This window comes from Didymosphaeria variabile (assembly GCF_027946475.1).
Source record: "Didymosphaeria variabile strain IMI 356815 chromosome Unknown scaffold_5, whole genome shotgun sequence".
Classification (NCBI taxonomy): Eukaryota; Fungi; Ascomycota; class Dothideomycetes; order Pleosporales; family Didymosphaeriaceae; genus Didymosphaeria; species Didymosphaeria variabile.
The window spans coordinates 3,530,726-3,557,769 of record NW_026611624.1 but is presented as its reverse complement, the minus strand read 5'-3'; the positions used below and the strand labels follow the sequence as shown (position 1 = coordinate 3,557,769).

The 27,044-nt window shown below is 58.8% G+C and overlaps 12 protein-coding genes across 12 annotated transcripts; 4 read left to right on the top strand and 8 right to left on the bottom strand.

Moving 5' to 3' along the window:
• Positions 1–557: 557 nt before the first annotated feature.
• On the bottom strand, positions 558–1,061 carry N0V89_007621 (uncharacterized protein; the record flags this gene model as incomplete). The annotated part of the gene is made up of 1 exon (XM_056216383.1): positions 558–1,061. One exon carries the CDS (start codon positions 1,059–1,061, stop codon positions 558–560), a length of 504 nt encoding a protein of 167 aa, XP_056070630.1.
• A 936-nt stretch (positions 1,062–1,997) lies between these two features.
• Positions 1,998–3,086, bottom strand: N0V89_007620 (uncharacterized protein; the record flags this gene model as incomplete). Its single annotated transcript, XM_056216382.1, has 1 exon — positions 1,998–3,086. The coding sequence occupies one exon, from the start codon at positions 3,084–3,086 to the stop codon at positions 1,998–2,000; it is 1,089 nt and encodes a 362-aa protein (XP_056070629.1).
• Positions 3,087–3,662: 576 nt separating this feature from the next.
• N0V89_007619 (uncharacterized protein) lies at positions 3,663–4,697 on the bottom strand (the record flags this gene model as incomplete). Its single annotated transcript, XM_056216381.1, has 1 exon — positions 3,663–4,697. The coding sequence occupies one exon, from the start codon at positions 4,695–4,697 to the stop codon at positions 3,663–3,665; it is 1,035 nt and encodes a 344-aa protein (XP_056070628.1).
• A 1,410-nt stretch (positions 4,698–6,107) lies between these two features.
• N0V89_007618 (uncharacterized protein) lies at positions 6,108–6,928 on the bottom strand (the record flags this gene model as incomplete). Its single annotated transcript, XM_056216380.1, has 2 exons — positions 6,108–6,619; positions 6,913–6,928. The coding sequence occupies 2 exons, from the start codon at positions 6,926–6,928 to the stop codon at positions 6,108–6,110; spliced, it is 528 nt and encodes a 175-aa protein (XP_056070627.1).
• Positions 6,929–7,800: 872 nt separating this feature from the next.
• Positions 7,801–9,359, top strand: N0V89_007617 (uncharacterized protein; the record flags this gene model as incomplete). The annotated part of the gene is made up of 2 exons (XM_056216379.1): positions 7,801–8,347; positions 8,398–9,359. 2 exons carry the CDS (start codon positions 7,801–7,803, stop codon positions 9,357–9,359), a joined length of 1,509 nt encoding a protein of 502 aa, XP_056070626.1.
• A 145-nt stretch (positions 9,360–9,504) lies between these two features.
• Positions 9,505–12,075, bottom strand: N0V89_007616 (uncharacterized protein; the record flags this gene model as incomplete). Its single annotated transcript, XM_056216378.1, has 2 exons — positions 9,505–11,954; positions 12,072–12,075. 2 exons carry the CDS (start codon positions 12,073–12,075, stop codon positions 9,505–9,507), a joined length of 2,454 nt encoding a protein of 817 aa, XP_056070625.1.
• A 620-nt stretch (positions 12,076–12,695) lies between these two features.
• Positions 12,696–13,193, top strand: N0V89_007615 (uncharacterized protein; the record flags this gene model as incomplete). The annotated part of the gene is made up of 2 exons (XM_056216377.1): positions 12,696–12,839; positions 12,891–13,193. The coding sequence occupies 2 exons, from the start codon at positions 12,696–12,698 to the stop codon at positions 13,191–13,193; spliced, it is 447 nt and encodes a 148-aa protein (XP_056070624.1).
• Positions 13,194–13,600: 407 nt separating this feature from the next.
• Positions 13,601–14,729, bottom strand: N0V89_007614 (uncharacterized protein; the record flags this gene model as incomplete). Its single annotated transcript, XM_056216376.1, has 2 exons — positions 13,601–13,655; positions 13,924–14,729. 2 exons carry the CDS (start codon positions 14,727–14,729, stop codon positions 13,601–13,603), a joined length of 861 nt encoding a protein of 286 aa, XP_056070623.1.
• Positions 14,730–17,730: 3,001 nt separating this feature from the next.
• On the bottom strand, positions 17,731–19,926 carry N0V89_007613 (uncharacterized protein; the record flags this gene model as incomplete). The annotated part of the gene is made up of 3 exons (XM_056216375.1): positions 17,731–18,406; positions 18,456–18,869; positions 18,923–19,926. 3 exons carry the CDS (start codon positions 19,924–19,926, stop codon positions 17,731–17,733), a joined length of 2,094 nt encoding a protein of 697 aa, XP_056070622.1.
• Positions 19,927–20,648: 722 nt separating this feature from the next.
• Positions 20,649–22,013, bottom strand: N0V89_007612 (uncharacterized protein; the record flags this gene model as incomplete). The annotated part of the gene is made up of 1 exon (XM_056216374.1): positions 20,649–22,013. The coding sequence occupies one exon, from the start codon at positions 22,011–22,013 to the stop codon at positions 20,649–20,651; it is 1,365 nt and encodes a 454-aa protein (XP_056070621.1).
• A 111-nt stretch (positions 22,014–22,124) lies between these two features.
• Positions 22,125–23,275, top strand: N0V89_007611 (uncharacterized protein; the record flags this gene model as incomplete). Its single annotated transcript, XM_056216373.1, has 2 exons — positions 22,125–22,463; positions 22,616–23,275. The coding sequence occupies 2 exons, from the start codon at positions 22,125–22,127 to the stop codon at positions 23,273–23,275; spliced, it is 999 nt and encodes a 332-aa protein (XP_056070620.1).
• A 534-nt stretch (positions 23,276–23,809) lies between these two features.
• N0V89_007610 (uncharacterized protein) lies at positions 23,810–26,611 on the top strand (the record flags this gene model as incomplete). The annotated part of the gene is made up of 4 exons (XM_056216372.1): positions 23,810–24,233; positions 24,277–24,507; positions 24,566–26,367; positions 26,426–26,611. 4 exons carry the CDS (start codon positions 23,810–23,812, stop codon positions 26,609–26,611), a joined length of 2,643 nt encoding a protein of 880 aa, XP_056070619.1.
• Between the last annotated feature and the right edge of the window lie 433 nt (positions 26,612–27,044).

Below are 27,044 nucleotides of genomic sequence, written 5' to 3'. Positions count from 1 at the left end.
CTGCTAGCGGTGCCGGTAGCATGTAAAGTCTTCTGCGTACGGTAAGACGTCCATCCCTATACACTCAGACTGAGCGACGATAAAGGTGAGGCATTGCTCGTGATGTCCGAGTGAGCGCATGTCCCGCAGAAGCGTCGTCCATCACCATCTTGCAGGAACTCGTAGCATCCAGTGCAGAGCCTTTGATGCTTCTCCTTCGCGCCGTGCGACCCTCTTCTTGTGAAAGGATTGCAGGACCGCTGTACACTGCCAAGGCACGACGCCAGCAAAAGCGGAGCCCCAACTTGGGCTGGCTCAAGTGCCCACGTAGAGGCGACTCGACTGCTACATGTGTGCCAGATGAGGTTTTGACGGGACAAAAATCAGTCTATTTGAGATACCATGTACAGAAGGAAGATGTAAAATTACAGAAAAGACTGTGTACAAAACACTCTAGGAAATACCGTACGGCATGGGCAGCGTAGTTCCGCCTACCAACAACGTGCCCATCAGCATCGCATCGCTTCACCAGCTAGCCTTAACTACAAAAATATCCCCAGCGGGTTCGCATCATCACACTAGAGCCCTCCCACCACCTCCTCGAGCCCGTAGCCTACCACGCCTCCAGCCCCCTCTTTTCCACCTTCACCTTCATCACGCCCCTCACCACCATCACTGTAAGTCTTCGTCTTTTTCATCGCGTGACCCCAGTCCTCCAGACCATCTCCGCTCGACTTGCGCTTGGGGTTGGGAGTAGTGGCGTTTTTGTCCATTGCGCCTGCATGACCGCTCACGTTGTCGGTGGAGTGCTTGGCTTTGAGATGATTTGCCAGCGCGGCGGCATACACGTAGCGCTTGTCGCACTCTACACACACCTGCTCGGCGATAGGGGCATCGGAGGCGCGGCGATCAAGGATGCCATCGCGCGGCATGTAAGACGAAGCCAGCAAGTTGCCTCCGATACCGTGCTTCTTCTGCACATGGTTCACAAGGTTACCGTAGCGGGTAAAGTATCGATCGCACTTTGGGCAAAAGAGTTCTGAGCGGAGCAGAGCGGTGTCGGCGATGATTTCGTCCTTCATGATGACAGTTGGGATTCGTTCGGAGAGACGAGTGTAGAGTTGGCGTGATCTAGACAAGTCGAGGAGTGGAGGTGATGCTGGTCTTGAGTGGGTAGACTGGACCTTTATGAGTGCTCGAGCAGGAGGATGAGGGTCAGGAGCCGCGCGCAAACATTGCCAACGTGAAAACAGATGGGACCGGCACGCCTATTTCAAAAAGTGTAGACAACACTGCCGTTCACCTGGTTCAGTTCTGAGCCCTGTTCACTGATTGCACCTGGTGCTCAGTGTTTCGAGTAGACCGACGAGCTCAGGAGCCGCGCGCAAACATTGTCAACGTGAAAACAGATGGCACCAGCACGCATGTTTCAGAAGGTGTCAGAAACACTGCCGTTCACCTGGTCTGGTTCTGAGCCCTGTGCACCGATTGCACCCGGTTTTCAGCGCTCGAGCAGGCCGAGGAGCGTTAGGAGCCGCGCAAACATTGCCAACGTGATCCGCCTTGGAAATGTAGTTCGCGTTTACGCGGAGTTGAGCCACGGTGCCCGGACGTCACATGCTATGCGGCACACCTGGGCCGGTGCACATTGCCAGCAATCCAGCTCGGCGAATGCTTCACCTTGTTCGACGAAAGGGCGCAGAAGCGTTGCAAGAGATCGAATGTTGCTCCAGGGCCACTGTCACATAGGTACCCCACAGCTATCGTAGTCGAGCATTAACAAAGCCATCTGTCGTGCAGGATGAAAACCATTGAATTTAACTGCATTCTCAAGTTATCAGCTTGTACGTACGTCCTGAGAGAACTCTTGTCTTAAGCCATGTCCGCGCCCTCTCCGCATCAGCAGCTGGTGAAGGACGCGAACCAAACACACGCCATCTGATGCGTTCGACCCGCCCATCGTACGATGTTGGCACAGCTCTGCATGCAGACACGCTCTTGGGTCGACACGTCTCCGACTAAGCGTCCCAGCTCAAGGCTGCCATGGCGTCGACCCCGATGGTGGCCCAGAGACCCTCCACGCCCCCCGCCTCGTCTTTGGCCGCGCACGTAGCCTCTCGGGAAGGCATCTCGGTGATCCATCGCTGGGGATAGCGCGACCATTTGGCAGCCTGGATTGAAAGGATCTTCAGTCGACTGCTGTGGTCGTACGCCATCGCGGAAAGTTGGCTTTGCGTTTCTGAGCAGATCTCGAGCGTTGTAAGACGATCCGAACACTTCTCCTTCATCTCGTCCTCCGTCTTATCTGTCCAGAACTTCACGACATTCTCCCTGTTGCCGAATTTTGCTACCAGGGTTTTCTTAAAAGGTCTCCGCCCCGTGTGTATATATTTTTTGCACTCTGCCTTCTCCTTGTCCCAATCGTCATCGATCACTCTGCCCACCTTGGCGACGGCTTCCAGCAGCGCCTTGCTGTTGGCACCGACGTTGTCGATCGTGACACGCGTGGCGTTGAGTACGTTCCAGAATTCGTCCACGCGCTGACAGCTCTCCGGGTAGGCGCGCGCCCGCTCGCCTGCCCTTCCGACTCGGTCGTGTAAGAAGTTGCGGAGGGATTCCTCTCCGTGCAGTACATTGTTCGAGAGCGTCGTCACTTCTGCAAATGCTTCAACATCGGAGCCGATCACTGCGCACTGCTTCAGCGTCCGTGCAAGTTGTTCCAACGGCTCTGGCTTGGCGAGCGTGAAGGGGATCTTGCTCAGAGGCTGGCCGCTTTCCAACGAGCGGTGCGGCCGTCCGACCCACACAGCGAACACGCCAGCGATGACCAACAGTGCGCCAGCTGCAAAGTGACACCAGCTGCAGCGCGACGCAGCGCTGCCAGCTTTCCTCGCAGGTTCGGTGCCAGCTTCTGCCACGTTCCGGGAGGCACCAGCAGCTTTCTTGTCATCCACATCGTCGGCCCGGGAAGCATCAGCAGCTTTCATGTCGTCGGATCGTCCATCCACACCGTCGGTCCCGCCAGGTAGTTTCGCATGATTTCCAAGGTAGGGTGTCCAGTCGATGCGGCCTGCCGGATACGTAACCGTTCCTTGTCGTTTGCGCATTCTTCTAACGGAGAGAGGGTGACTTTGGTTAGGTTTCTCATTCGCGTGGAGCGGAGAGCGAGGAGCGAGGGGAGCGGGAGGACAGCACCTTGGGGTGGCGCCATCATCTGAGACAGTTTAGATAATGACGCCGCAGACACAATGGACTGCAGGCGCACGTGTAGGCCAGCCATGGAAACAGCCAGACGGTGGTACCGGGATCGCATACTCGTCACGCCTCTCGAGTACGCACACCGGGTGGGATTCCTGTCATAATCTCACAGCGAGCAACAATGGTGTTTATTTTTGTCCCCTATGTTTTTTCTTTTTCCGGACGCGCCACACAAACAAACACACGCTTACGTAGCACTAAAAGGTAGTCGGAATGATTTAGATACTAAGGAGCTTTACCAATCAAGCGTGAGGGTGCCGAGGGGTCACAAAAGTCATGTAGCTCGCTTGTATAGCAAATATATTATCTAAAGAGTATTGCCATAGAGGGGACAGGAAAAGGGAGTACAAAAGGAGCGACAGGGTTGCAAGAAACGCAAGGATACGGGGCTAGATGGGGACAGTGGGGGGATGGTAGCCAAAGCCTCACGCGTCTTTAGTACGCGTTGCTTCGGCGAAAGGACGGAGGAGATAGTTTACGATCGCATCACCGAAAACATCCAGACCTTCCTCCTGAAGGTACTCTCGCAGACCCAAGTCCTCCAAATGTCGAATTGCAGCGTGGTGGGTACGTCCAGACTTTGTAATCTTTCTCAAGAGAAAGGCTTCGGTGAGTGGCTTGAATAGGACGAACAAGCAACCTGGTCCGAATTCTGATGTTAGGATGTCAATCTTGAAACCAAGCTTGGCCCATTCCCTAATGTGCTTGCACGTTCGCTCCACAGTCCAGTCTGCTGGCCAGTCATCGCTCTGGGAGTGGATCAAGGTGAGTTGGTCTCGCAGCTTCACCAGCTGGAGTTTGCCGAGCGAAAATGTGTGACCGCTTCCAGCTCCGGGTACAAGCATCTCTTTGACGTGGTGCCACAGCAACATGATGAAGAGGAATAGAATGTAGTTGCTCTCCACTTCCGAGGTCAGCTTATCGGTATTAATGAGGAGTGACGCGAGTGATTTAGCGGGGTTAGGAGCCTCGCTGTCCCAGATCTCTCCTGGGTAATCCCGATCTGCTCGCGTCAAGAGGAAATCTGCGACAGAGCCACCATCCTGGAACTTCTCGAGTTGCTCATGCGTATCTTTGCCAATGGTCAGTTCCTTGATGTCGAGTATGGGCTTCCAGTCGTTGGCAGGTTCCTTGACTCCAGCAGCGCCCTCGTCGCCCTCGTCATCCTCATCTGCACCTTTGTCATCTTCTTGTTGCTTGGCAGCAGTCTTTCCCTTGCCCCTATCGCCAATGTCCCGCTTCTTGCTCGGTCTGCTCTGACTTCCGGCGATCTTGCGTTTGTTGCTAGCGGTAGGCGCAAGGTGCGTTGCCCAACGCCGAACCATGGCCTTTTGGTCGTCCGAGAAGATGGTCGCCGGCTGTCTCTCCAGGTACGCCAGGAATTCCCCGTCGTCGAGCAAGGCCAGGAGATTGTCGAGGCTGTCACGGTGAAGAGCCTCGACTTCTTCGTTGTAGTCCATGAGGATCGATATCAGGGGAGGGTCAGAAAGTTCAAACTCAGGTCTGTGGGGTTCTGGAAAAGAAGATGGTGGTGAGGTGTGGTTGAATTAGCCTTTCCAGCGTGAAGTGGCCAGATTAAATTGTCCCGCTCAGGATCAGTGCTCATTCTGGAAGGTTTGCTCACCACGTGTGTCTGATCTTAGGGACAAAGCGCTCTGGCCGTGGGTATAAAACCTGGCCACCCACGGTCAAACTCTCAACCATCACCGTCACCTCCACGTCCACCACTCGAGCCTCAACCTGCGTCAATCACCAAGGTCCTCAGACATGAATCAGATCCGCTATGCCTGCATCGTTGCTCTCAGCCTCATCTTCTTTGCTGCTACTGCTATTGTGCTCGATACCGCCGCTGTGATGATCCTATGGACCTTCTTTCCGGACACCGCGGGACGCTGGCGTCAGAGCATCCAGGTCGTCGAGTGGTATACGTTTCTGCTCCTCTGCCCGCTGACCCTACTCTACGTCATTTTTTGTGACGCTCGACGCGCAGGTAGAGAGTAAGGTGAGTTTGCTCGACGCTCGCAATTCACTACCAGCGGCTAACTTCTATCGAGCCTTGCTTGATGCCTAGTACTTTTGGGTATATTATGCGGTACTGCCAATTCGAGATTGGTCGAATTTGGGTCAGTGTGTGAGCAGCGCGCTGTGTGAGTCGCGTTTGAGGTCAATGCAAAATACGGCGTATATGCCTACCAAGTCACCTGAGCTATTTTCGCCTGCAAGTTTATCAAATTCATCACAAGCACACTTACATGCGGAGGGAAATGGCATGCTCTCAATATGAATAGCGATAGCATAGCAGGAGCGGATTGCATTTGCTACTGGAGGAAGACACCTTTGCAGCCAACTCTGTCCATATTAATTTAAATTTTCTCTACATGTCAAATAACAAAAAGCCAGGAGACAACATACTTGGACAGGAGTTAGGAATACATGATGATCCAAACCTAAACCCTTCTGGCAAGTTTAGTACTACAGAGAAAGGAACGAATGAGTGTCGTGTGAATGAAGCGTGGAACCTCGTCAATGAGCGTGACGGAGTATAGGCCCCCAGAGCGTGGATCAAAAGGCTGCATGTGCAAAAAAACCAGCATGCGATCCCAGTCCGCCTGCACCAGTATCAGTGTGGATCCAAAAGCTGGCCTCATGTCCACGTCTCCGTCCTCCTCAACGTGCTTGTCGCTCACGTCATCCTCGACGCTGAACTCGTCAACGGCCAGATCTTCATCACACTCGTCCTCGTCATCCCCAAAGTCTTCGTCGTCCACTTCGTCCTCGACATGAACCCACCCAGCGTCAGATCTTCATCCCACTCATCATCTTCGTCCTCCTGGTCCTCATCGTCTGTGATGGTGATGTCTTCACCTGGATCATTCTCCTCGACATGGGCCTGGGAGGGCCTCGATGAAGTCGTTGATCCGGATGTTGAGCATGGTACCGATTGGACCACGGTGGGTGATGATCTGGAAGCGGTGCAGCATGCCTACTCCAGCGCCCAGCTGACGATCCTTAAGCTTCCTCGTGTCCCCTGGTGCCACCCTGCGCTTGTTGATATGCACGTCAGTCGCTTTGATGGTAGTGTGTGTGGTGACATCGAGCCTGTCGCTGCTGATGTTCTCGACCGTCAGCGCCCGGCTGTGAGGATCCACGGGGAGCAGGAACTGGTGATCTGTGATCCCGGCTCCCGGGATGATGATATCGTTTGACGCGCTGCTACCAAAGGAGAGTCTAGACTCCCCCTTTGAGTGGAAGAGATCGAACATGATTACACGACCAGATGATTTAATCCATTCCTTGACATCCTTGATTGGTGGCTTGAGGGCCTCGGCCTTGTAGCAGAAGTACCGATTACGTCCCAATAGCACGGCCTGGTAGGAGGCTTCTGTAAGAAGAATCAAGGCCGCGGAGAGTGAAGGCGTGAGGGTGGAGGTTCAGAGTGTGTGTAGGGCAGGGAACAAGATCCAGTGGTGATAATTCTACAGCGGAAGCGCAGTAAGAGTAGAAAGGAATATGGCATTTCTAGTGCTGTGCTTGTGTTGGGGAGAGTCAGTCAGCAGGTTGGAAGCTTTGAAGTGTATAAGTGCTATACTTGATTGAGACAAATAAATTACTAGTTGACTCGCCCTGAAGCTACAAAGTAAAATAACTGTAATTGCCATGCGTTGGGGAAGCTACCTACCGCAGCAAACATGGGCGGATACGCGAGGCCTTTGCACGGTTGCCATTCCCCACCCATCACATCTTCAGAGCACGTTTCGAGCCAGCCGAGCAAGGCGTCTCGCTCGGGCTGGCCAAGCAGGCGAAGCATGTGCACTCTTCTTCCTCTGGAGGAGTCTGGACACTCGGCTTCTACCTATTCAGCGGTACTGTGTATTAGGAGGAGGTCTGTCATTCCGAGGTTTTAGAGTTGTTACAAGCGATCTTAGGAAAAAGACCTGCAAGAACGAAGTCTCTGCGAAGCGGTAAAAGTTGACATGAGTGGTCTTTTATGCGCCGATTTCCATGGGCGCAGTTGAAATCGGTCCATTCAGCCTTTTGGTCGACACCAACAGAGCCCGTACAAGTTGGAGCGCCAAGAGCGGTGCAATGCATAGAACCACCTACACCACCTCTTCTCGTCGACGGTATTATCCAAAGCATTGCACAGTCTACGCTGATGCTCGAGTAGCATTTGGATCGCGTTTTCGATGGCAAGTGACCAGCCCCTCAGGTGGCGCTTCGATGGTCCTTGTGATGTCCCGGCTCAAGGTGGCCGCGGGGCCATGGTTCCATCCTGTCGCAAGATCTCTTTTACCATCATCAAGCGAAGTCTGGGTGTGATGGACGTGCACTGGCTCAAGGTGCGCTTGCCGTTTTTTCACGCCCCCTTCGGGTGCATGCACGTGGGTGAGGTAAAACGCTCCTTCTCGACGTGACTGGCAGCTTGTGATGCCCAAGGAACTGACCCCAAGCCTTTCACCGACCGCTCACGGGGCCTGTGGCCATGTAAGGCAGCACGGCAGCTGCGATCACCCTGCATCACCGCGCAACCCTGCAACTCAACCTGGAAAGGGACCCCGCAAGATGGTTCTGTGGCCCTGCGACGAGCACATGGCGGGATGGTGGCGGTGGCGGAAGACAGTTCTCGAGGGTGCTGAGCGGAAGCAGAGCGCCCGGAAGAGGAAGCAGGGGACGGGCGCCGACGATTCGAAGACCGAGACTGGCACATCCGAGCCGAAAGCTTGCACGTGCGGTCCGGATGCTGCCCGTGAGCTGTGTCGCGCCTTCTTCGAGGCCACACGCAATTTCTGGCCGATGCTCTGGAAGGACGACCGCCTGCGCGCGACCGTGGCCGCCTGCGAAGAGGCTGGAGGGATGCGGCCCATCGAGTTGGACCGGATGCCGGGCACGAGCGCGTACCGATGCTTCTTCCAGCTTGCATGCGGCTCGGCGTGGACAGGCGTGCCGCGAGGGGTGGACGAGTATTATCGATACGTGAGGATGAGGGCCTTGTACGCGGATAGAAAGCGCACGCTGACGAACATTGCTGGCTGGCACAGCTTGGCATCTGTCCCTGCGGGCGCCCTCGCCGTCCTCCTCAACGACGTTGCTTGCGATCGTGACGACGCTGGTGAGTTGCATCCGGTTTGCTTTGGAAAGCGGATTCGTTAACATGTCCAGTATTCTACATGTGGGTGCCGGTCGTGTGGGTAAACGTACCTGGCTCCTTAGGCTGGAAGTGCCACTACGGTACGCTGCTCATGGTGCATCGGGCCTGGACCTCGCAAGCAGCGACCCGCAAAACGTGGCGCGGCAGGAGCTTCCAAGCCCGGTACGAGTGGTGTCGCGCTTCCAACCAGATCGTCGACGACCAGGCCGGAGTCTTGCGGTTGCCCCTACTGCGATTCGAGGACCGCAAGCAACTTGGGTGGTTCACGCAAGGGAACAGGAGCCCGGCAAACGGCAAAATCATGAGGAGCCCCGCCGTCATGGCGTTGCGACCTCAGCCACCGTACCTGCTACAGGGGGCTGCAAGCCTTGGTAGCTCGCAAGCACCCGGATTCGCGGGCACCCTGGGACGGCTGGAGAACCCGTCGGCGGTTGGCGATTTCGATGGGCTGCACGAAAAGTGCATGCGCGAGTGGATACCGCATGCAAAGCCGTGGCACGGGGTGCTCGCCGGCCTCCTGAGCCCGCATGCGGCATCCACGGGCCAGGAGGGTGCGGAGGCAGGCGGTCTCGTCCCCTCCACCAGCACGAGTCCGACCAGCGAAGCGGCGGAGCCACCGCAGCGCCGACGGAAACGGTCCTCCGAGGAGGCTGCGGTAAGCCGTCCCGACGCTCGTCCGGTGCCTCCCCGCCAAAACGAGCTCGACCCGTCCGACCAGCCTCGTCTCTCGATGGAACGCCCCTGGCCAGAGCAACGCCTAACGAAAGCGAGCATGACGAAGATCAAGGACTGGCTCATCGACGTGAGGGGGTACGAACGCGAAGCGCGAAGGTGGAAGTGGGCTAGGGTTGAGAGAACTGCGCGGGAGGAGAACGACCGGATCACCGCAGCCACCTCGCTGCAGGAGGAAATGAGGTCCGCCTTGCGGCAGCACACCAGGACGGAACCCGCGGAGCGAGACGCGAGCTGGTAGCGGTCCAGCAGTCGGTTATTCCAGTCAATCGAGGAGGAAGGGGGATGAGTAGATGTTATTTCATGTAGCGTCCAAGCACTTCGTTTCTGAACTTTACCTGCCACCTGTTTGACCCCACCGCACGTCGCGTAGGCGATCAACTCGATCATGCTTCCTTGCTCGCTGGCTGCGTGGGTCGTGGGATGTCGTAGTAACGGGCAGACTTGATCTCGATCGTCCGTAGAACTCGCCCCCTCTCCGCGGCGATTTGCTTCTTGGATTCGTGACTCAGTCTGACCCCGGTGGGAAGGCCCTTCTTGCGGGGCATGTACTCGTCGCACTGGACATCGCACGCTACGGCCCACTCCTCGTGAGCGTAGGAACATAGCAGTTTGACGCACTCATCGGCCTTGCGGCACCACGTCCGAACGCAAGCGCCGTCCGTGCTGTACAGCTTGCACATGTGGCAGACCTTTGCCCTGGAGCAGAGCAATTGCCAACCGTTACTCCAGCAGTGGTTGCACACTGGGATGCGGCGAGCAAGGGCCGCCTTCTTCTCGGCGGCCTGCTTCGCGTCGAATCCGTGCAGGGCTCGCGGTTCGTCGGTCAGGAGACGATACTCGTCGGTTTCGTGGACCTCTGAGCACCACCAATCGCCGCACGCTTCCGGATCGCGGAAGAACTGGCAGCGCTTGCGGACGCACTCGAGCCCGATGCTCTGGCACCTGCCGCACGCCTCGGGGGATGCGTCGCACAGCTGCCCGGCAGCCCAGCACGCGTGGCACGGCGCCCAACGCGGCTGAGACTGGGCAGCGGCCAGCGGCCAGAGTTGCTGCGGTCTCCTCAAGCCGTGCTTCCACGTGCTCTGGAGCAGCTGCGACAGGGTGTACGCCTTGTACGTGTGCTCCTCCGTCAGCAGGTCTGCACACCTCTGCCACACCCCACCATCTCTTATGCCAAAGGCTCCTAGGCACTTGCCGATGCGACTCAACACTTCTGGGTGGGTACCCGTCCCGGCAGGGAAGCTGTGGACGTTGTCGCCCGCGCAGCGTTGCACGTGAGCATGCTGTTCATCGCACTGGGCGCACCGCCCGTCCGTTGGATCCTGACAGTGCAGGGTGAGCTTGGCCTCGTCTAGGGAACGGCCGTTGGCGGTGGGGCCGGAGAGCATGTAAAGCGTCCTGATCTTTGTGCAGCGATGCTGCAACGCGGTCGTGAACAAGTACTGGCGTTCTCCGTTTGGGAAGTCGTACAAGCGCCGGCCAAAAGCAATGGGTACCTGCCGGCTGTCCAAGCTAGGCTGCGGCAGCGTTCGGCGCCGCGCGTATGCGGCCTTGTCACGTTCGCTCCAGACGTGCTCGACGAAGACCAAGGTGCCGTGGGAGCTGCCCGAATGCGCGCGGAGACACACGTGCTGGCCTAGATACCAGGACTGATCGTTGAGCGTCTCGTACGTGCGCGTTTCGCTCCTGTCACAGTTGACCCGCCACTTCCTGCTCTGCTGCTCGCTCACCTCGTCATTCGCGTCTCCACTGTCCTCATCAGAAGCATTCTCGACCTCCCTACGCCCGGCAACTTCCTCTTCCTCGAGAAGAGGTTCGAGAAACGCGCTTGGCCCATCGTCATCGTAGTCGTCGTCGTCGTCGTCGTCGTGGTCATCAGAGTCATCGTTGTCGTAGTCGTCCGAGTCTGTTTCGTCATCGGCGTGATCACTTCCCGGCGAGGTACACCACCTGTCGTGCATGATCCTGTGCAGTTCCTTCCCACGCTCGCGCAAGTTCTCCGTCAGCGCGGCGCCAACCTCACCCTCTGTCAGACGGCGTGTCGGTTCGGAGGATCCCGCGAAAAGAAGACGGTAAAAGTCCGACTGCGGGCGCGCAACCTGCGATATCAGCACGTGCCAATTCGAGGTTGCAAGTGCAAAGCGGTCCAGCGTCCTTTCCTTTGTGCTCATCTTGTGCTCGACGAAGAACTGTCGCGACGAACCGGCCTGAGGGTCAGTGCACGTGATCACATTGTCCGCGATGAGCGGCTTCAGCGGGTTGTCCAGGAGGCGGATGTCTGGCTGCCCGTCGAGGTGCTTGTACATGCGCAGGATGGCTTGCTCCGACGACCGCTTCCACGGGTGGCGTATGTACGTGAACTGTGCAGCGTCAGACGGCGGGGGTACGGACCAACCGTCGAACTCGACGCCGGTGGAGGGATTCCTGTACCACCGGCGAGGCCTCGCAGCGCTGGGTGGCTGGGAGGGCGTCGAGAGGAATTCCCGCGTAGACTGGCAGGCGTCGAAGAGCGACTCCAGAGCGGTGGGCACATGATCGAGCTCGACGGCGCACTGCCTCAGGATCCACGACGAGCCATCCGCGAACGTATGCAAGGCCTCGAGCCAGGTCTGTCCAGGTACGATGTAGATGTGGTGCGGATCCTGAGGATTCGCCATGATGTAGATGGCGTCATAGCGAAAGGCGTACCTTCCGCTCTTGACGTCGAAGCGGCAGAGGGATCCCTCGAGGCTCGGGCCTTCCCGCACGCAATACTCCCAGATTGCGAGGGGGTCGGAGGGCAGTGTACGATGGGAGAAGATGAACGCTCCATCGCTCGCGCTGCCTTCTCGGCCTGCAAGAACGTCAGCAGGTGCATCGTCAGTGGGAGACCCTTACCCCAAACGACATGGACTCCGGAGATGCCTCGGACGGCGCGCATCAACACGCCCATCACCCAGCCTTCGCAAACCCATCCGGCACAGGAGGTACTCGCAAATTTGACGGTCCTTCGGAAATACTCAACACGGTCGTCGCTGGTGGGTGACATGTCGAGTCTCGACCTGGACGCGGTGAGCACGCGCCGGGCCGCTCCGACAACGAGCCCGGTTCTTACAAGAGCACGCAGGAGGAGTCTCTTTCTGCAAGACAGGAGGTGCAACGCAGCGCAAGACTAGAACCCTCACGTTTTCCGACAGTACAACTCGGTTTCCAGCGTGTCCTCGAGAAAGGGAACATGTTTTGGGTTCGGACAGGCGAAATACATCTTCCCAACGGCGTCTCGGGGCACGCGACCAATCGCGCATCGGTACGGATTCGCGCAGCAGCTTCACCACGGTGGCAGGGGAATCAGCGTGCAGCCGAGCGCCTCGTCTACTCAAAGCACGCCTGGTGCCGCCTCGTACGGGCGCTGCCGTGACACGCCTGGTGCCGCGCGGCGCGAGGTCACGACGACGGGCAGAACCCGTTCCCGGTCCGGTGCGACGTGATACGGCGCGCGCATCCGTCTCGACGCCCGCTCGGAGGTCCAAATATGAGAGCTCGTCGCCCGGCTTTACTACCAACTTTACGCCAGCCGCCAGCCGCGAACAAAGTCATGGAGGGTATCGATCGAAACGCGGCACTGGAGGAGCTCCGGATGAGGTGCAAAAGCTTCAGAGCTGGCGAGTCGACCGTGGCGGAATTCAACGAGATCCTCGACTGGGCCACGGAAGCTCCGCGTGCTTTTGGGGTGCTCGAGGTGAGCAGCAAGTCGTCCGTCGAACGCTCGGTGCGCTGACAAGTGCGCCAGCTCAAGCACTACTTTGCAGAGCTGGACCCCCACCAGGTGACCAAGCCTGTGCCAGAGTGGGCGGAGGTGGGTCGGAAGAAGCTGTGGAGCGGCAGGGATCGGAAGCGCAGCGACAACCTAGAGAAGCTCCAGACGTGGACGGCCCCGCCGAAGCCCACGACGGACGAGTTTGGTCTCGTGCGGCTCTGGCCTTGCTACATGGAGTCGCTGCGTCCCTTGCCCGCGGGCGAGGGCGAGCTGCTCAAAAGGGCCAACGAGGTTTATCGCTTCGTCGCGGGTGTGCCATGCTTCGAAGGTGCGTAACCCCGCGATTACGAATCGACAGAGGTGGCGCGTGCTGAGCAGCGTCAGAGGCATATTCCGTCAAGGTCAACAAGTACCAGCATCCCTACGACACGTTTGCTATATGCGCTTGCGCGGTGCAGTTCAAGTTCGTCGAACCCATGCTCCGCGTGCTGAGGCGGAGAAGGCAAGTGGGGAAGCACGACAGACAGCTCAGGACGCTCCTCGAGAGCTTTTGCGGTCAGCACCTCCAGCTTGCGGTCAACGCCGCCCTTGTCCGACGCCTAACATGAAGCAGAGGAGTTGATCAAGGCACGCGAGCGAGTGCTACACTCGAAGTAACATTGCGGCATGCAAGAGGGCTTGACAGGGGGGGAGGGGAACGACACGGATCGATGCAAAAGCTGCTGTTCAACGCGCGTAGCATCTCAGTCGCCTGCGAAGGCGCGGCTCGTTCGCCACGCGCGTGGTGACTCTGGCTGTCTGTGGGTCAGTCTCGTTGGCACACGTGCATCGCGTCGCAGCGACCATGGCAGTTTGTCAACGGCACGTAGCATGCAAAGAAATAGTATAGATTGGTCCTGATCAAAGACTGAGCACAACTGCGTCCGTCACCCCGTCACCCGTCGCCCCATCGCGAACTGCGCCGGAAAAGTCAAGCCTGAGTTTAGGCATCTCTCGAGGCTGCAACGGAGCAGAGTTCCTGGAGTGCCAGAGATGGCGCAGAGAAACATGTTGCGCGCTGCGATACCTCTCGCGAGACGCTTGGAACGTCCGCCGTACCTCCGCGTCGTCCTGCAGCATCTGCACGGGGAGAGCATCGCCATCCAACCAGGCTGGGGCGCGGAAGAGCCAGTCCCACACCGATTCGTGGATGAAATCCTTCGCCCATCGACGCCCGGGGAAGCGTTTTCGGAGCTGTCGGATGTGCTGTCGGGAGTGATGAGGGATCGATGAGGCGACGAGTTCGGCGGACCGCAGGAGGGCGTCGGCGAGGGACACATCTTCGTGCTCGTACGACAAGACAGCCTTCATCCCATTCAGGTAAAAAACGCCAATGGTCCAAGAGAGATGCTGCAAGGCAGCATCCACCTCCTTGTCAAATGGAGCGACGACGACGTTGATGAACACATCGGGGTGCCCAAGAGAGCGGACATCGCGCAAGAAATCGTTCATACCTACTGGGAAGTGGCCCATTCGTCCAGCCTCGGTGGCCCTCGCGTTCCAGTAGAAGGTGACGTCGCGGAGGTAGGCCCGGATGAACTCGCAGGCGTTGGGATTTTTGGTGGCATCAGCAAAGGGTGAGCGTCTGAACTTGGCCCACCGCGAAGGTGTGCATAGCCGGCAGGTGTGGGAGTTGTGTGGCAGACCCCGCCCCATCAAGAAACACGGTCGATCCAGCAGGATGGGAACGCGGTCGGCTTTGCTCGTCGAGCGGATTTCAGGGAAGGCGTCGCGGTAGATTTGCTCGCGCAGCTCGAGCGGGAGCTTCTCGTTCATCAGGCGGAGCATCTTTGTCGAAAGCACCGCAGCGCTCTCCTCGCAGTCGGATGCCATCGGTAACGGGTTGTCGGGTGCCTCAACTCACCATGGGGAACAGGCTGGCAGGTGAACGGCGAAGCGATTGCGAGGCTGCTGCTCGATCGTCTCCAGCCACCGTTGCCCACCGCCGAACCTGGCCTCGGGGCAGAGCACATGTGCGCCGAAACCCCAATCAGGTGGTCTTTCGTCGGAACGGCTCGCGATGAGGGGGCTGCTGTCTGGGCCACGCGCACACGAGACAGCAAAACAAAAAACCCTTTGCTTGCCGACGACCACGGTGTATCAGACGACGTCCGAACTGCCAAGGGCTGGCGCATGGAACATGGGGGACGAAGCCGGTGCCGCCTACGGTGTTGGAGCAGCTAGCTGCCAACTTTTCCGCTTCTTCTTCACCCCTGATCCAGAATCGTGCAGCAACATCGCGGGCATGGCTGAATCCCATCCACGCCGCTGGCCCGCGCGGCAAGACCTCTGACGCAGAGCAGGAAGAGCCACGCCCAAACACGACGTCAGACACCCAGGATGGTGAGCACGACGACGGTACGCGCATACATGTAGCGCCGTGTGCCGTACGCTGCCGCGCTCTCCCCCCTCACCACGTCCCCGTCTTCCGCCGTGTGTATACGCCCAACTCACCCGACCCCATCGGCCGTCGTTGAGCAACATCCCGAATGCGCTCGTTCGAGTACCTGCCTTTCAACATGCCCAACCACCTCGTTTCCGCTGCAGCAACGCACGTCTCCGATGCTTGGGCGGCCCAGCGACGTGCCTTTTCATCAGCCTCCACCGTTGCTGCCGAGTACATCGTCGGCTGCCCCCCCATCGTGAGAGGCAGCGTTGCCGCTGTAAGCTTGGAACACCCTCTCTCGCCCCGCCACCTCTAAAACGCACGTCTAGGTGTCTGTCGTCATACTCGTGCATGCGCTGAGTCCTGTCGTGAGCGCCGTCTTTGCAGCTACCTTGGTTCGTCTCCGCTTCTACCCACGCCCCCGAGCACCGCTGATTTGTAGCCGTACACTCCCCGACGCGTGCAAGGTGCTCACGCCTGGTGCATCCAGCTTGGTACATCTGCCGCCACCATCGCTCGCGAGTGGGTGTTGAAGGCTCTCTTGCTCATCTTCAACGTTACGCTACTGGTGTTGGGACTAGTCCTCCTCGCCGCGATGCCTGCTATACTGCACACCCTCCTGTCCTATATGCAGGCCTTGGCTGCTCCCTTCTGAGTGCGGCTCCTGCTAAACTTCACCCCACCTGTACTGTGGAGCAAGTTTGAAACGTGCAGATCGCGCAGGATGGACATCCTTTATGAGTATAGTCTATTATATTAGGTGCCAGCTTTATAAGAAACACGTCACAGAGTTATAAAATTCACTGTACCAAATTTTGACTCCCTCTTTGATATATTTTGAACTCTTGCTACGGTAAAGTGGAGGGTTGATGGTACGCTAGTATACACTTTTACCCTTCTAATGGTCTGGTGTGGGAAGAGCGCAATTTCGGTGCTCTGAACAGTCACACCTGAAGTGCTACATCAGAAGCGGAAAAGAAGTCAAGTGCACGATTAGCCTGGAGCTATGCCTTTATGTGGATGTATCTCGTTCCGGTCCTGGAGCTATGCCTCTACGCGAATGTACCTCATTCCTTCTCCTCCACCACGCCGGCCTGCAGGCCTCTAGATGCTAGCTTCTCCACTCCCTGTCCTGTCATTCGGCCGGCTGCACCCGCATCGTCGGCACCGCCACCCTGGCGATCGTTGTAGGCCAATTCGTCCTCGCGCTTAACGTCTCCCACTTTCATCTTCTTTGCGTCGCCGGCTGGGGTGTCTTCCCTATCGAACTTTCGCTTCCCAAAGCATCGCTGGCCGCGTTGCTGGCTTCCCTGAGGGGAGGCCCACTGTGCCTTTCGAGTATGTAATTAATAAACTAATCACGGGAGGATGCGCAGGCGCGAGGCTGGCTAGCCTCTACGTTATAGTATTGCCTCCTATGTTATGCCTAACTTAGAGGCAGGCCAGGAACGGATGGAATCGGATAGAGCGGCGTTTGCACTGTGGGTAGACCATTTTAAATTGGTAGGAGATTGGGGAAACTAAAATTTCCTTGGACATGATAGCAGTTGAGTATTCTCATTTCACAATCTACGTGCACTTTGGTAGATTTTCAGTCTACGTGTACTTTAGTAGATTTTTAGTCTGCATGCACTTTCGTTGATTTTCAGTCTGCGTGCACTACGAGTGGATGGGTAGAGGCCTAGCTTATACGCACCCGCTTATGGCCCTGTGTGTTACACGTTGGCGCTCCGATCTGGAATGCAGCAGGGTGATGATTCTTGACGGCTCCCCCTGTTTTTCGACCGCTACCGCACCCCGCAGCGGACCTGTTTGCTTTCAGGCCAACCATGCACCAGATCTAGACACACCACGCTCGATGCACACATACCTATACGCTTTCGCCATGATTCTTGTGGATGGTAGCGTCCACACGACAGTTTTCACATCACCGACAAAACTTTCGCAGCCCATCCGTGGTATACAGTCAACGAACCAGCCAGCGTTCAGCTTGCAACCGGCTTCCTTCGTCTAACTGTACCCCATATAGTAGGAAGCAGAAAGGTTGTTAAAAGGTAGACAGCAAGCTGGAGCGGGATGTGAGTGCGTGGAATGCATAAAGATATCTGGTGAATGAGATGCAGAACTTTGTAGCCGCTACAGGATCCAACGTTTCGCCTTTTCCGGATCCGTCTGAAAGTTCTCGACAGCCACATCAACCACCCTTCTAGGCCAGATGAGACGATGCTCGATCCACGAGCATGGTCTGATCTCCACGCTCGAGGGCAGTTGAACTACAAGTGAATTCCGCATGAAGATGACGCAGAGCAGATGACCAACATTGGGAGATGCGATATCTCCACATGGATATCGATCGAGCTGGATGTGGCAGACGCCCGGATCTCCACCCGAGTTTTCGAGCTGTTGCAAGAGTCGAAACTGGTGGTGCGTCGACGCGTAGGGTTTCCGCTACGTCCCGGCACCATCTTCCGCACGCCTGGTCTCCTCCTCCCACCATCGCTCGTGCAGCTGCTTCAGCGTCGTTCTGTACTCTCGCGGCTCCCGCCGACAGCCTTCGGGGTAGGCGAACGGGGTCGTGCCGGCGAAACTGTCCAGAAGCGCCCACAGCTCGCCCCAGCCATCCTCGCTCGTCGTCTCGTATGCGTTTGGGCCCAGCTTTGGCATCGCATAGTCGACGATGTTGCGCCCAGTGTGGAGTAGCTCTCGTACGAGGGGTACCCTGCCGTGTCGATCACCTTTCTTCTTGTCCACCTCTACATGAAGCTGGTACTCTCGTCGATGCCGCGCCGTGACGCTGAGGTCAGGGGTAGGTATTACAAAGAGCGGCCCTGCCGTGTCTTTTGCAGCCGTGGCGTCGAACAGTAGTATGCGCGGTAGTGCCCAGGAATTCGCCCTACGGAACTCAGCACCGGAGAGCATAGGCCCCCTCCAGTCGCAGCGCGTGCCGTGCGCGAAAGCGTAGAAGGGCACCATGGGCATGGCAGCAGGGAGGTCCTGCACGGTGACGGGGGGCTTGCCCGTCGTCCAGTATGCGTCCCTCTCCGAGGCTGTCCACGCATAAGGGGCGAAGGCGAAATCGCAGGCGGCGTGTCTATAGGCGAAGACGACGATGATGCCGGACAGTCTGGCAGCGTCAGATCACGGACATCGAAGCACCTGGTCGAGCCTCTCACCTCGTTGCGCACTGGTCGAGCACGCCGCGGAAGAGCCGCCTGTGGCAGATGGCAGCAGCGGTGTTGGGCAATCGCTGTTCCGGCGCGAGCCCGGGCATCTGCAGCTGCTTCAAGCGGGACACCACCCTCCAGGCCAGCGGACGGCGCACCGCGCACTCGCGGTGCGGTCGAGACGCCCGACGGGGTGCCGGATTATCGTCGATGACGTCCAAAATGTGCCTCGCCCAGTCTCCGTTCTCCTCAATCGTCATGTAGTACCTGAGAAATTCCTCGCGGGCGAAGCTGGCCTCGATCGTCTGGTCCGACGATGTGAAGAACTCGTCTGGCAGCACGCGCTCTGGGAGGAAGAAGAAGCCCGTCGTCAGCGGTTGCTCACCGCCGTCGAAGCGGAAGTCGTACAGCAAAAAGTCGAACCTGCGTGCTTCTGGTCAGCGAGCGGACGTTGGGCGTCGGCAAGTGAGGTGTACCGATCGTGCGAGGAGAAAAAGTGGTGGATGGAGCACGGCGCTTCGCCGTCGTCCCCGCGACGGCCTGCGTACCTATCCCCTTCGCGGGCGATGGCAACGTCGCCGAACTGGCCCGGTTGACGATCTTGGGTGTCGCTCTTGCACTGGATCAGCCACTGCCGCTGCTTGAAGACGACCTTCATGTCGGCCAGGCGCGGCTGCAGGCCCACCATGTCGAACTGGACGTCCTCGCCGTCGCCGCTGGCCAGACGCAGCTCCCGCCACAGCGCCAGGATCCCGAGGGATGCGCCGGAGTGCTCCGTGTCCTCGCGCGGCCACATGTCGTCCGTCGACTCCGTGATTGCCGGCACCCAGCCGCGGTACGCCACCCCCGTCCACGGATTCACGTAGTCCTGCCTGTCACCGGATGCGCTTGCGATGGCGCATGCGCGCACCCTCTCCACGGCGGTCTGCAGGAGACCAAGAGGCATGCGATGGGCTGCATGTTCGGGGTCCAGGTAGCCATACGCGATACCGCTGACGGCAAGCCGCCTCGTAGAATTGACAGCGAAGAGGTGTTCTCCTTCACGCCGCCGACGCATCGTAGGTATGTTGGGTATCAGCGAAACGAAGCTGGGATCGCTCGCGCACACGATGATCCAGAAGGCGGTCTTGCGGTGCTGTCTGACGGCTGTGAGGGATGTCTGCGAACCCGCTTCTAGCCCGGTGGTGCTCTTCACATCAAACTGAACAAAGCGGCATGCGTGGGGGTCCTTCAGCATGCGATGGCGGATGGAGAGGAGCCTCTGCGCGTACGTAGCCTGCGGTGGGAAGCCAGGCTCTTCGAGGCATACCGCCCCGTCGACGGGTGCGAACTCGAAGTTGCGGACGACGTGCCTGAGTCCAAAGAGCACGGAGAAGACATCTCCCTCGCACACGGCAGCGTAATTCTTGGAGGCCCAAGGCCACATGGCCCAGAGGGCGGTGGCCCCGTCGGGAGGCCTGGCGGGCCCGGCGGTGGACATGCGGCCGGTGCGTCGTATCGCGGCGCTGTCACGGGTTAGCACTCTGCAGAGGCGTCCGTCAGCGCGCTTCGCATACTTATTGGGAACTCGCTGGGGTGAGATGGGATTGCGCTGCTGCTGCTGCTGGGTAACAGGTAGGTGGGTAGCAGGTAGGGGAAGCCAGAAGTAGGTGTCTCTCGCTGGCCCGGAATAAGCAAGTGCGCAGCCCTCTTGAGTGGACACGGATCTCGGAACACTTCACGTACGCCCCTCTGCCATCGCGCTTTCTCACTACAAGGCAAGGCCCGTCGCAAGCACACTTCCAGATGATATCAAAACGAAAGTGGGCAAATGCCGATTCTGTCAGCTTCTGGTCGTGTGCGGCGTGTAGATCTTGCGGCTCTTGATCATCGTTGAAAGGCCACTCCAGGGCAGGTCCGATTGTCTTGGAGAGGCTGAACGGGTTGGGATCACCTTCTCACGACCGGCTTTCCGGTCGGTGGTCGATTGCAAGGTGAATTCCGTGGTTGGTCACAACACTAGTGCGAAAAGGGAAAAATTGTTTAAAGGGCTATCCAAACTGGGCATGACAGGGCGACTAGTCCGGGCCGAAGATGAACCTATCTCAACGTCCAACGTCTGAACGTCCAACGTCTGATCAAGAAGCAGACGCTCGTCTTCCCGCTCGACAGACCACCCGCTTCCGCGAGCCCTCCTCTACCTCCGCCCGTGGCCTTCCCACCCTAGATGCCCCCAAGCTCGTCCACCGGCTCCTCGCTCGGCCCACCCGACTTCCTCGCGCGCTGCCTGATGCAGCCTTTGCTCGACTTGGGCCCGGATCGATTGTTGCCCTCACTGCCCAGCGGCACCGTCCCCAGGAGCTGAGCGGGCGCCGGCAGCGCGGCGGGCCTGGGTGTATACCGGGAAAGCTCCCCTGCGGTCACGGGAGCACTGCGACCTGCCATGCACAGGCTCGTCAGCTGCGCGTAGAGCGCCTGGGCGTCTGGGCAGGTGAAGCGCTCGACCAGGTGCTCGTCGTCATCCCACAGCTTCGATGTCTGGGAGAACTGCACCCCATTGTGTTTCGTCCGCCCGCGTAGCATGTCCAAGTCATCCGTCGACATGGCGTAAAACGCCTTGTGAGTTTGCAGAACCACGAGCGAGGGCTGGTCCGTCGCGAAGAGCTGGTACCGCGTGTGGCTGGCGTACTGGATGCGGTGTATCGCTGGCGCCGCGCCGCGAGCCGGCGGGTTCAGGAGCCCGTCGCAGAGCAGGTAGCGCGCGCGGTGGGGTGTCTTCCGGAAGCGCTCGCGCGCCGCGTCGCTCCAGGCGTGGTCTAGGTACATCATCGTGGGAAAATTCGGCCTGCGGCGTCCGTCAGCGTGGGCAGGGTCAGGCCAGAGGGGGAGTACTCGCTGTGCCGGGCCCGCCATCCTGTCCGGCGGAGTGTCCTGGGGCACCGCTGCGTCGCCGGCCCTCTTCCCCTTGCCCTGCTTGCCATGGTTCGTCGTGCTTCGATCATTCTTCAGACGGTCTCGGCTGGGCAAGTGCCAGAAGAAACCGCGACCGCGCGCGACCGCGACCTCGTTCAGGGCCATGACGGCTACCTCGTTGGGCCTGAGGCTCAGAGCGTTGGTCCCGTCCCCAGCGTCATCCTGCACGGCGCCGCGCAGCTGGACCTGGCTCTGGTAGGAGGATTGGACGAAGGTGAAGTCTGGCGGCAGTTCCTGCAGCAGCGTCATCTCGGCAGGCGTGCGGTGACGAGACGAAACGACCCGCCAGGCGTGGGAATCAGCGCAGCGGCTCGGTGAAACCTCGCGGGGTCTCCGTTCGACCTCTCCCGATCGAGCATCCGAAAGCTGCAGCACCTCACCGCCATCGCCCGGCCCATGGACCCGCCCGCCACCGTCCAAAGGCTGCGAAGCCTGCAGGGGAGAAGCGCTGAAGACCGCCCCACGAGGCTCATGCAGGCCGTCCGCGAAGCTTGGGACCGCATCGCCGAAACCCAGGACGAAGCGCTCGCCAGCGCCTTGGTCGACACGCTCCAGGATCCTGACGACCTCTGCCTCGCTCGCGCAGCCATACCCGCCCTGCGACGCGGTGCCCATCCTCCCGCGCACGCCCTGCAGCGCACCGTCGTGGAAATGACTGCCGCGCCTCGCGCGCTGCTGCAACGCTTCACCGAACGCACGCAACACGACTTTGATCAGCCTCACTACATGCAGGAGAAGGAGGTGCTACAGGAAGTTGAGATGCAGCGGCTGGGTTTGATACTCTACGGAACGGGGGTCCTGGCAGATCGGGAGTCGCACCTGGTCCGGCAGTGGCTGGCGCAGTGCCCCCTGGGACCCTGCGGTGGACGCGGAAGCTCCGAGTGCGTACCGCAGAAGCTCGATCGCCGGCTCGATGCCGACGAGATGGAGAAGCGGTCGCTCCGCGAGGCGGATGTGCACGCCCTTCGCCTGCTCCTCATGAGCCCTGCGGCCTTGATGCCGGACGAGCGGGAGGCGGTGCTCGTCTGGCTGGACGCGTGCCCTCTGCAGGCGCGGCGGGCAGAGGTCAGCGATCCCAGCTTCCTACTCACGCAGGCACTCTGCTAACTCCACTCAGGCAGCACGCTAATCTGGCTGGAAAAAGATGCGGGTCGACGTTGCGGTTGTCTTGCCGCAACGCTTGTCTCGACAGCGCAAATAGAGCTTGTCTTGGAAAGCTCTCGCCGCAACGGTACATTTCACGGTCCACACCCCCCGCTCCCACCATACAACGACTCGCACCCTTCCCAGCTTGCCTCTTCCCCCTCGATCCTCACCCCGTCATGTCGCCCGTCGCAGCCGTGCTGCTCCCACTCATGGAGGATACCCGCAAGTGCGTGGAGCTCAAGGTCAACCGGAAGCACCGCTGCACCGTGTCGTCCCTCGAAGAGCCGATGAAGGGGCTGATTGCGGAGCGGTACCCTTTAGAGCGAGCGGTCGTCATCTTCGACCCGACCCGTCTCACCGGAGAGCACGGCCTCTCCTTTGGCAGCGGGAGGGACAACGACATCGTACTTGTAGGAAGCGGCATCACCTCGCATCAGTTTCTAATCGCCATGGATCCCGTCACCCGTTCCCTGACTGTCAAGAACATTAGCAGCGACAAGCTGGACACCACCACCAACACCACCACCACGGCCACCGACATCTTTGTCCACGACCTCCAGCGGCTCCGGACGGTAGCGCCGGGTGAGACGAAGAGCCTCGAGGGCTTCATGCAGGTGGCGGCCGGGGAGGACAAGCGCCATCGATTCCAGATCTTCCTGCCCCCGGGTCCCGCGGACGCCCTGCTCGAGCGCCGGATCGACGACTACCTCCGCGCACTCCCGGACGCCTAGCCATGCCCTTCTTCCCGCAGCGCGTACAAACGTTTCCAGCCTCCCGTGTGCGCCTCCTCGTCCCCCCTCCCGTCTTCACGGCTCACGGCACTTTCGCTTCTGATCAACCAGCTCTCGTGCGCAAACATCCTCCCGTCGGATCACCTGCCCTAGGCATCGTTCCAATCGATGCTCGTGTATCGTTTCAATAGACTCCAAAGGGCAATTGAACTTAGTACTTACTTACCCCTTCATGCGCGTGACTTGTTCCTGCGTGTTGTGTCTACCCAAGCTTCGTCGTTCCATCGATCCGCGAAACCGTTACCCGCCGATGCCCAGAAGCGCGGACCCCGGTGATGCCACGAGATTTCGTTCGTCGCGGTCAAGCAGAGCGGGACATGGGCGTCGGTGTGGAGTTTCGCCAGCCGTGACGATGCGCGGACAAGTTCGATAGGCCATGTCTCTGCGCCACAGCGGGCCCCTTTTCGCTCCTTCACCTTGCACCTCGCCAGCTTCCTTCGCCTCCTCCCTCCTCCCCCCTTCAGACGCTGCACGATGGGCCTGGGTCGCTCGCTCAACGCGCTCATCCGCGACGGCCGCACCAAGAACGTCCCCCACCTCGCTCTTCGATGTCTCGCTCTCTGCGTCCCCGTTTTTGCTCTCCCACGACTGCAGACCTGCGTCTCGTACAACATGCAGCCGGCCTCCGGCGCGCGCGCACACCGCGTCCAAGCCACCGCCCGCTGGCTGTCCAACCGTCTGGGCCGCTTGCTCGACGACATCACCGACGTGGTCGCGCATGAGAGCCTTGTGGGACAGCTCGTCGTGCTCCTGGTCGCCATAGGGCTTGCTTCGTTCCGGAAGCCTGATCCTGTCCACTTCGTTGGCATCGTGATCGCGCTCGTTGGGGTGTTGCTGCACCTGGAGCTCACGCGAGACGTGACTCTGCCTGGCAAGTCTTGCTCCGCTGCCAGCGCTCGTTCCCGCGCAGGATAGATCGCTGACTGCTGTAATGTCTGCAGGAAGCCGCGTGCCGCTCGCGAGCGAGATCCACGCGTGCCTGCCCTTTTTGGGCATGCCCCTGCAGGAGCTTCGCGGTCGATTCGACGGCCGCCTGTTTCCTAGCGACGATGCCCTATTCGAGAAGCGTCTCACGACGGTCGCTGTCATCCATGGCACCGGAAGCAATCCCATGGTTCTCCCACTGGCAGAACTGCCTAGTAAGACAGCCGGGGCAGCCCGCATCGAGTCTCGTAAGTGCACATCAACCGCGATCCCTGCCGCACGAGGCGCTTACCGTGAACGTTGCAGTGGATGAAATTCCCTCCCCCGACGAGGTTTGGCAAAGTATGTCGCATGGGGACTGCGTCTCCGCCGAACGCTTCGCAGGATTCTTCACCGTCACTCGGGGCGCTATTCACCCGGCTACGCTATGGCTCATGATGCTGCCGATCCTGTTCACCTGGAGTGAGGAAGGGCGATGGGCTCTTCGACCGGGCTGGGACCATGCACAGGCTGCACTTGGCAAACTCGGCGTGGTGAGATTCATCATAGCGGCTAGGAGGAGCATCCTGCGCGAGGCTGGACGCCGCCGGCCGCCGGCCACCATAGCAGCCCAGGACAGCGATTCCAGATCTTCACGTGTCCTGCGCACGATACATCGTGAGCATGTACAACGAACTACTCAAGGTGTCGAGCGGGAAGACTCCGCAGCACTGCTCCAGGCTGAAATCAAACGACTGCAAGAGCTCGTCCGGCGAAGCGAAGAGCAGGCCAGAGAGTCCACAACACGAGAGGCCCGCTTATCGGAGGAGCTATCCGAGCAAAGGGATTCAGCGGCAAAGTTCGAGGCCAAGGTTAAACTGTTGCAACAATCTCATCGATCCTTCGTCCATCAGAGTGAAGAGCCCCCCGAAAAGCTCGCCGACCAGAAGACTGCTATTTCATCTCTCGAGGCTGCGCTTAGGCAGGCGCAGAAAGATGCAAGCAGCCAAGCTGAGCAGGTCCGCCTACGTGATCAGCAGCTCGCTCAGCAAAGTGAAGAGCACGCCAGAGAGCTTGCTGGGCAGAACACTACTGTTACAGCACTCGAACGGGCGCTTAAGCTGGCGCACAGTACAGCGGCAGATCCATCTCAGCGAGAATCTTCCCTCCACGCAGAGTGCACGAAACAGGTGACCGACCTTTCAGCGCAGCTTTCTGGGCAAACGAGCTCTGTGGCGAAGCTCGAAGGCGAGCTTTCCGAGGCCCGAGAAGCTCTGACAGCTTCAAGCACGGCAAAAGACGCACTGGAACAACAGGTTGCCAGTCTCACGACTGCTCTGGGGAAGCCGCGCGACAATCACCTGCAAAGGCTCCTCCGCATCGGCGATTATCCTCTTCCTGGAGCGCTGGGCGGAGACGGAGAAGGCTCCGTGCTGAGCGTGAGCGAGGACAGGGCCCGTGTCACTCTTCACAACCACACGAACAAGGCCTTTGATTTCGGGTTCGACTACGTCTTCGACTCGATTGACAACGACAAATTCGCAACAGCGTTCGAGCCCTACTTTGACCGCGTCGTCAACGGCGGTGTCAGCATCATCATGACAGATGGCCCGTCGTCCAGCGGCAAGTCGCATACCCTGGTAGTCGGCGAAAGGTCCGTCGGGCAGGCTGCCGGGCGCTACCTGCTGGAGTACGCCAATGAAGGCATACTCATCAAGGCCGCGGAAATGTTGAGCAGCCAAAGCGAGCTGGAAGCGATGAGTGCGAAAGAACAGCAGCAATTCGGCGTGACGGAGTCGGCAGGCGCCTATCTGGTTACGACGCCAGCCGGCGTGGCAGCTGTGCTGGCACACGTTGAGCGTAAACGCACGACACGTCCGACAAACATGAACAAAAACTCATCCAGAAAGCACCTGCTCGTCGAGATGTCAACGCAACATTTGGGAGATCAAGAGCGCGCAGGCCGCCTCGTCTTGCTCGACGTCTGCGGCGCCGAGCGCCAGGATGACGTCGGCACCAACGACCACACCACGCTGGAGATTAATCGCACCAGGAGCCAGTACCAAGGCGCCCTAAGAGCCCTCCGCACGCCTGCTGGGGACATGGTCCAGCACAGGAGGAGCGGTCCCGTGAGTAAAAAGAAAATGCTGCGGTGCTTGCATCAAGTTTCAAGCTGACACCGCTTAGCTCGCAGCCTTTCTATGCAAAAACATGGAGACCGTCACCTGCAAGCCGGACGATGGCACGAGACTTGCCAGATGGCCCATGGCGGCTCTCATCACGCACGCCAACCGTCAACATGCATCGAATCTCACCTACGTTTCGCTCAGATGGTCCGATGAGGATGCCTCGAGGCAAGCCAAGAAGCCTTGACGCGAACCGGCTCAGTCGTCCGTCACTTGCAGGTCGCTTTGCAGCAAACTCGTCTCCTCACGATACGAGGCAAGGCGATCCAGAACACAATTATATTTGGGGAAGAACAGCACGGCATAGAATGGAGTTGGAGTTTTGCTTTACGGATTAACAGGATAATATTCCCCCTCCATATTTCTATAATCTCCATATTTCTATGTTCTCCATATTTCTATGTTCTCCATATTTCTATGTTCTCCATATTTCTATGTTCTCCATATTTCTATATTCTCCATATTCCTATGTTCTCCATATTTCTATAGTCTCCATGATTCCTATGTTCTCCATGAATACTTCATTATATGCTCCATGATTCCCCATTCGAAAACCAATCTCTGCGCGTCAGCACAGGGACATGGCAAGACGCGGCCCTGCTCCAGACGTGGGACGCTTG